At 36.6% G+C, this 8555-nt stretch overlaps 1 protein-coding gene across 1 annotated transcript in view; it reads left to right on the top strand.

Moving 5' to 3' along the window:
* Window positions 1-8555, top strand: part of LOC107736909 (voltage-dependent N-type calcium channel subunit alpha-1B-like) — a 32413-nt gene that overhangs the window by 14170 nt on the left and 9688 nt on the right. Inside the window, exons 6-10 of the mRNA XM_016548298.1 lie at window positions 559-699; window positions 2052-2253; window positions 4375-4539; window positions 5782-5892; window positions 7635-7718. Coding sequence (XP_016403784.1) covers window positions 559-699; window positions 2052-2253; window positions 4375-4539; window positions 5782-5892; window positions 7635-7718 — 703 coding nt within the window. The remainder of the gene's footprint in view (window positions 1-558; window positions 700-2051; window positions 2254-4374; window positions 4540-5781; window positions 5893-7634; window positions 7719-8555) is intronic.

Raw genomic sequence — 8555 nt, 5'->3', positions numbered from 1 at the left:
GACTTGAGTTCACGTGCATTTTCTCAGTCGGGAAATTATTTTTCACGTGCGGTGCCGGTGATGATGCTTCTTACGTCCATTTCGGAAAACCAGAGGACAAATATTTCAATCGATCGCTCAGGCATGGCACCGAAATCTGCGTTCTGATTTGGTTCTAGTACATACCGGTTACATAGGTACCGGTGCCATATTGGTACCGGGTTTCGGTACCCAACCCTAGAAATGACGAGTGACTGAATAGAAGTATAGTAGGAAGGCAGAGAAAACAAAAAGACTAAACATGGAAAGGAAAGGAAGAGTGAAGGAAGGGCAGGCAGGTAGGAAAGATGAAAGGTAAAAAGGAAAGAAAGAGTCATTTACTGGATGGAAGGTAGGAAAGATGAAAGGAAGGAAATGGAAAAGAAGAGCAAAGAAAGAAGGAAAGGGAGGAGAAAAGGGACAGAAGGAAGTAAAGAAACTGTTCTTAGAAGGTAAAAAAGAGGAAGTGGGAAGGAAGAAAGGAGGAATCAATGCAGGAAGTAAATAATAATAAGTTAGATTTGATGTATTTGTACTCAGGGGTCAGTTCCTGGAGTACGGCAGTGATGGAGGGGCCATGACACAGCCACGCGAGTGGAAAAAGTATGATTTCCATTATGACAACGTCCTGTGGGCCTTTCTGACCCTGTTCACTGTCTCTACAGGAGAGGGCTGGCCAACGTGAGTCCACACACACACACACACACACTGTTATCTTACAGAGACATGTTAAAAACATGTTGGTTTTCTTACTCTGATCTCTTTCTCCTTTTGCTCTGTCTATTCTGATTAAGTTTCTCTTCTTGCTTAATTCTCTCTGGTGTAATCTGTGTTCATCTCAACTCTGCTTACTTTTAACTCCATATTTTACTTACTTTTAACTCCAGATTTTCATAGAAAAACACATACTTGGTTAAGAGAAAAAAAAAAAAACTCCTGCGCTGCAACAAGAAAATCCAGAAAGTTTTTCATATTTAAATTAAATCCCTCTTTAACACTCAATAACTGTGTATGGTACTCTGTGATATCTACGCATTCCTACTTGAGTTTTTCATGGACAAGGATGTAATCTTAACCATTGCATATAAACACTTTTTCCCTCTCTGCGGTTTTAAGATGATGCTTTTGGTCTGTTCTACTTTATGAAAATGTTTTAAATTTGTACTTGAAATTTTTTTAATGATTTGTGTCTTTTTTTCTTTTATTTATTTATTTTTTATTTATTTTTTTATGGCTTTTTATAGAGAGTGTCAGTTAGAAAAGAAACAGAAAACAAAAGGGATAAAATTCCACAGTTAAAGAGAAAACTGCCAGAAACTAAATATGTATTACATTTATGCTGTTTTAATTTTTATTACTAGTTCAGGTCTGTGGTAATCTACCATTTGTTGCATTTTTATTACAATTATTACATGATTAGTTAAAGGAAAAAATCACTGTGAAATCAAACTGGACAATTTTTATTTTTTATACAATGTTAAAGTGTTTATTATAAAAGATTTACCCTTATTTTATCTTTTCTCATTATTTTTTAAAAACCACTGCCTGAAAGACAAAACCAAGTTCTGTCCTGTTTTGTTTTCTCATCCGAGAAGCCGTTTCCCTCAGAAATACAGTACATCACAGAAGAGGAGAAAAAAATTATCTTAATTTCTAAATAATTACTACTTTTTTTTTTTTTTACTTTAAAACTCAAAGTCTAGACCCTGAATATAAGACGACCGCGTTTTTTCAGATGTATTTCCAAGAAAAAAACATTGTCTTATATTCGGGACAATACGGTAATCATTTCAAATGTTTTTATTATTATTATTTTTTAATATAATTTATTAACCATTTTTAGTATATGCTTTTGAGGAAACCCTTTGTAGTTTTGGATGTAACATCACACCTTCTTGTGCTTAAAATGGATTTTAAAGGTCTGTTCACTGTGGTGGACACAGTGCATCAAAGGGTTAAAATGAGAAAAACGTATCTTGATGAACTTGCCAATGTTTGATAATCTTACTGACATTCTCCTTGTGGTTTTCTAGAGTGCTGAAACACTCTGTTGATGCCACATTTGAAGACCAGGGTCCCAGTCCGGGTTACCGCATGGAAACCTCCATCTTCTACGTGGTCTACTTCATCGTCTTCCCCTTCTTCTTTGTCAACATCTTTGTGGCTTTGATCATCATCACATTCCAGGAGCAGGGAGATAAAGCCATGTCAGATTGCAGCTTGGAAAAGAACGAGGTAGGACGGGACAGTTGGAGGCTTGCATAGTCAGTTAAAATCAACCATAAGCAGGCAAGTAGATGGGGTGACGGCAAACTGTAGGCACCATTCACTGTTGCTTAAAATTGAGTTTCAGTGTATGCTAATTCAAGGTCAAAGTCTTGTTTAATACATGCATGGACAGTTGTGAGATGCCTGGAAGAGAAGCACTCTGAAGAGAATTCCTCTTTCCTGTGTGAGGCCAACGCACCTGTCGGTCTACATCTCCACTTTCTTGACTCTAAACTCTTTTGACAAACACATGCTCACACACACAAGCACAGAGTTAAACCCCGGGAGGAACTACCAGACCAGTCAGGCAGAACTCCTTCAACTCTATGGCTTTGTTCTAAAACCTTTTAAGCTGCATTGTTATCTAAACCATTATTGAACCTCCTAAATGATTGATTTGAAGTGCTCTACATAGGCATAGTTTCTACCCTGTTGAAAAAAGCGGGCGTTAAGCTGGGCGGCCAGCTGGTCTTCTTGCCTGATTAACTGAAAAGTGCCCAAAACTTCTCTAAAACCAGCCAACAGACCAGTCTATCCAGGCTGGGAGACCAGCTAAGACCAGCTAACCACCTTATGCTGGTTTAAGATGGTTTTTAGCAGGCAGTGCTAGTAGTTGTAATTCCTGTATGCAATATATTAACAGTTTGTGAAAATTAAAATATTAAATTAACATTAAACATTAAAAATATTTAAGTACCGTTTTATCATATGTCCTCATATTTATTTTGTTTTATTTGTGTTTTTAAGTCAAGTCATAATTTTGTTATAATATAATACTCTTTTGCTATTTGCAGTGGTTACTGTTTACTATTTTTTAATATTGTGATTTCAGGGCCCAGTTAGGGTCATTTTGGCCAGCAAACATTATACTGAGAGTTAAACCCCGGGAGGAACTACCAGACCAGTCAGGCAGAACTCCTTCAACTCTATGGCTTTGTTCTAAAACCTTTTAAGCTGCATTGTTATCTAAACCATTATTGAACCTCCTAAATGATTGATTTGAAGTGCTCTACATAGGCATAGTTTCTACCCTGTTGAAAAAAGCGGGCGTTAAGCTGGGCGGCCAGCTGGTCTTCTTGCCTGATTAACTGAAAAGTGCCCAAAACTTCTCTAAAACCAGCCAACAGACCAGTCTATCCAGGCTGGGAGACCAGCTAAGACCAGCTAACCACCTTATGCTGGTTTAAGATGGTTTTTAGCAGGCAGTGCTAGTAGTTGTAATTCCTGTATGCAATATATTAACAGTTTGTGAAAATTAAAATATTAAATTAGAAAACATTAAAAATATTTAAGTACCGTTTTATCATATGTCCTCATATTTATTTTGTTTTATTTGTGTTTTTGTTAAGTCATAATTTTGTTATAATATAATACTCTTTTGCTATTTGCAGTGGTTACTGTTTACTATTTTTTAATATTGTGATTTCAGGGCCCAGTTAGGGTCATTTTGGCCAGCAAACATTATACTGATTATTAATTATTATAATAGAAGTTGAACCCCATAACAATTAAATTAAACAAGTGAGATTTCAATTATATTTTGACCACTGGACTAGGAAATGTCCTTAGTTTACATTTCAGATATCTGCTCACCTTAATATATAAGTTTATCTTGGCTCCATTTTGATTTTTTTTTTTTCCACTGAGCTCATTGCAGTGAATTCTGGGAATGCTTATTAGAAGTTGGACAATAAAGAAGGCAGCATTATTATACAGTACTAGGTTTTGGAGCGGAGCAAAAATCTATTCTATTTTTCCTTATTTCTCTCTTTTTCTGAGTTCTCTGTATTTGTCTCTATTCTGTATGTATATATCTGTATCTTCTCTCGGAGGAGATATTAGTCTGTGTTTAAATATTAAACTGCTGTAACTCTGATTTGTGCAGCTGGTTTGATGTTTGTCTTCTAGCACTCATTCGTTCAGTCTTTCATTCGTTTGATTTAGAGAGCTCTGGGAATACCAATGCTGTTCTGATAATCAAACATGGAAAGATCAGGGTGATGAATAGTTATATGCTTGTAGACATTCACTTCAACATTTTGTTGAGGACTTCATGTTGAGATAAGTGTGCTTTGATGTCATCTACAGCGAGCTTGTATCGACTTTGCCATCAACGCCAAACCTCTGACTCGTTACATGCCGCAAGACAAGCAGTCTTACCAGTACAAGATATGGAAGTTCGTGGTGTCCACTCCATTTGAGTACTCCATCCTGACCATGATCGCCATCAACACAGTGGTTCTCATGATGAAGGTAGTAACACAGCTGTCATTTGCAGACTGTTGAAGTTGCAGTAAGTTAAAAACGGGAAATTTACTATTAGACATTTATATATGATGCTTTTTTTCTCCATAACTGCTTGTGGCATGGCAGTCATACAGCAAACTTTTAACAAAAAGAGATATTTTAGATTAAGTCATTGCATCCAATTATATAGCATAATGCTTTGTTCCTTTGAGAACCGTCTAGTGCAGTTCATCTGTCAGTTGTCCGTTTGGTAAGCTGCTAACAGGAAGTGACCTCTAGCCTTTTATCTCTAAGGACTTTACACACTTAAAAATACAGGTTCTCAGGATCCATGGTTCCATGAAGAACCTTAAAGGGGTCATATGATGCTGCTAAAAAGAACATTATTTTGTGTATTTGGTGTGATGAAATGTGTTTATGCGGTTTAAGGTTAAAAAAACACATTATTTTCCACATACTGTACATTATTGTTTCTCCTCTATGCCCCGCCTTTCTGAAACGCATCGATTTTTACAAAGCTCATCGGTCTGAAAAAGCGAGGTGTGCTCTGATTGGCCAGCTATCCAGTGCGTTGTGATTGGCCGAACAACGATACTACAGTGAGAATAAAAGTTACGCCTTCTTTCTTTGCGTGAACATTTGGGCGGCGTTATGCAAATCTTCCCAGATGGTGACGTAGGTATGTGGGGGCGTGTTAGAACGAGCCGTTTTAGGTAGGTGTGGCTGACTCTTAACTTTTATAAAGAATATCTCTTTGGATTTGAGACTTTAGTCTTTGCAACTTTACAGGTCTTCTTTATGCACCAAGAGCTTGTAACACTCCAAAGAGAAAGGAAAAATTGAAATCGCATCATATGACCCCTTTAAGCATCCACAGAATCTTTCCATTGCACAGAAGGTTCTTTGTAGTGAAAAAAAAGATTTTTAAGATGTTCTTCACACTAAGATGGTTCTCCACACTAAGATGGTTCTTTTAAGTACTCTTCGCTGATTCGTTCCTTGGGGAGCCAAAAATGAATCTTCTATAGTGTCGCTGTGTGTGTACCAAGGTTGTACAGTAGATACACACTGAGAGAGTCCAACACACATATTGAGGTTCAGCAATGCTGATTATTGCATATGAAATGATGTGTGTGAATATTCAGTTATGAATAAGTAATTTCTAATTTGCACTCCTGAAAGCCTATTTTACAGATCTTTTGAATATTTGAGTGAGTCACTGTCGCTCTGTTTTTTCTTCCTCTGTAGTTCCATGGTGCTCCTAAACCGTATGAGGACATGTTGAAGTGGTTGAACATCATCTTCACAGCTCTCTTCACGCTGGAGTGCATTCTCAAGGTCATCGCCTTTGGCCCTCTGGTGAGAGTGGAGAGACTCTGATATTACTTATCTTTTATCATTACAGTCGGTGTTTGATACTAAACTAGGTATTATGTCTATGTATAACACTACTACTGTATGTACAGCAAGTTTAGTAAAAAATTAACACTGCACTCCAGTCATTCCAAGCTTTACCAGGTGACATTTATTGTCTTCCAGTATTCTATTATCAATGCATTTGATCATTTTTAAACTAGTAGAACCTTTTGATAAAACTTGATTCACTCAATAATCAATAAAACATCATGTGTTGAGACTTTGGTTTACTGGAGTGGGTAACATCTATCTATTTTTTTTTTCACATTTTTTTTAAATTGAAATTCCTAATATTTTATTTAATGTAATTTTTATTTTATTATATTATGTAATTATTCCGAAATGTCAAACTGTGTTTGGTCAGTTTACAGGTCAGATGGACTTTTGCTGTCTAATAGGGCAGTTCTTGGTCAGAATAAATTGCAAGGTGAACCAAACTTTTAGTAAACACTAGTTAGTAAACACTCAAAACTAGTTTGATCCAGTGTTGAGAGGGGCAGAAAAAAAATGACGCTATGAATGACTGATTTGAGTGAAAAGTGGAGCCTTGTTGGTTGATTGACCAGCCTCCAGGGCCGTCGGCATTGCAAGAACTGTGAAATCAGTGAGAAGCTAATGATGGCCCGGTGGGTGAGAAGCGTGTGGTTTGGTGTACAGTATGAGCAGGGCTGTGTGTGCTGCATCATAAATCTCTTTTTGGTGCTGGCTGGTCTGACCTGCAGCAGAAGGTCTCATCTCAAGCTCCATTTCCATTTATGAGGGTCATTTATTAAGAAGCTTTTCTGGTGCGTGACGCTTGCGTTTACCTCCACCTGTTCGGAGCTCAGGGTTGATGAATGGGTCTCTCTCATGTTGTTCCATCCGGGATCCATGTCTAGCAGCAGTCGACTAATCTTTGCTCCATTCAGGAGAGACATGAACCCAAGGCTAAGACACCTGGCAGACCGTCCTGCCATTAAAGATCTATTACACCACTCACCAATGTCTGCATTTCAGGCTGCCTGTGTTTGTGTGTATGATTCTCTATGTTTGTAAGAGCCACATTGTCCTCGCTAGTATAGTAAAAGATTTTAAAACGTACTGTCTATGGTTTATACTTAAGCTAAATCGAAATCTAAAAATGCCAAAAGAGGTCTCTTAAAGGGGGTAAAGGGGGTAATTATAATTCATTCATTCAGAAAATGCAGCTCTGCTGAAAAGCTCTTTTCAAAAATCTAGTGAGCTGCCTTACCATCTACAGAACCTGCCTTTAATGCAACATCAAAACTGAAATTAAACCTCATAACTGGCTAATTTTTTTAATAGTTTGACAGAAGCATATTTCTAAGCTTTTCAAATATTTTTTAAAATAATAAATAATAGTACTCAATTTTAAAAAATCAAACTACTGTAGCAATTCATTTTAATATTCAATAGAATATAAGATTGTTAGCAATTTGTTATAATTATTTACAATTATAATGGAAAAATTGTTTATATATTATGTACGTATAAGTGTGTTTGTGTGTATATATATATATATATATATATATATACAATTATGATAGACAGACAGACAGACAGACTGATAGACTGATAGACAGATAGACAGATAGATAAATAGATTGATCGATACTGTTTAAGATGTTTGTGGTGGAATTTGATTTTAATAACTGTAGTTTTATATTTTTCCTCAATGTTTGCAGAACTACCTAAAGGAGGCATGGAATATTTTTGATTTTGTTACTGTGCTGGGGAGCATCACTGATATCCTGGTTACTGAGATCAAGGTGAGTCATCAAAGAGACACATCAAAGCATTTGAGAACCAAAATTCAAAGGTATTTAAATAAAATCATTTTAAATCTCAACACACATATGATGTTAGAAATAATATAACTGACTTACTGCAGTGGATGTTTCGGATAAGAACCTCTAAAAGCTTAACTTTTTCTCTTTGTGAGATTTCATTTATTCGTTTTTTTTTTGTGTGTGTCGTGTGTTGCAGATTTAGTCTGCTTTTAGTTTGTCTGGTTAAAGTCATGGGGACAGTTTGACAGAGTTCCATGGAAAACCTAAGAAATTTTAAATTGTCAAGTCATAGATTTGTTTTCTTAAAGTCTTTAAAAAAATCAATGAAATTTCTGTAGTTTTTCTATAGATATATATAATACTCTACATAGCACTGCATGCACATGTAAATATAATACATCATGATTAAAAAAAAATGGGCATTTTCAAACCACATTTAGCTGATTGGCTCAATGCAACCTTTGCACTAGATGATTTCAAATGAATTTGGTTCAGCCCTTAATCATTCAACCTGTTTATAAGACCAAATCATCTGCTGATGACAATCTGGAGATCTCCACCAAAGAGTGTTGACAGTTGCGTCTCTGCGTGTCAGAGACGGACTACGGCCTCTGCCTAATGATTTCACTGTGACTCTTATTTCCATGCTAAATCTCTGTTGGCACCTGTCCCCCTTCCTTTCCCCAATGGACTGCGCAGACGGTAAGTGGTTTCATCGCTCCTGCACTGCCTGTCTCTGTCCAAACCTCTCCTCCTGTCAAACATCTTTATGCTAATCTTGAATGATCACCTTTATGCCTGCTGAGATCAGACTTT

The sequence above is a fragment of the Sinocyclocheilus rhinocerous genome, unplaced genomic scaffold (genome assembly GCF_001515625.1).
Source record: "Sinocyclocheilus rhinocerous isolate Xijiao unplaced genomic scaffold, SAMN03320098_v1.1 scaffold192, whole genome shotgun sequence".
NCBI lineage: Eukaryota > Metazoa > Chordata > Actinopteri > Cypriniformes > Cyprinidae > Sinocyclocheilus > Sinocyclocheilus rhinocerous.
This window is presented reverse-complemented; position numbering and strand designations above follow the sequence as displayed.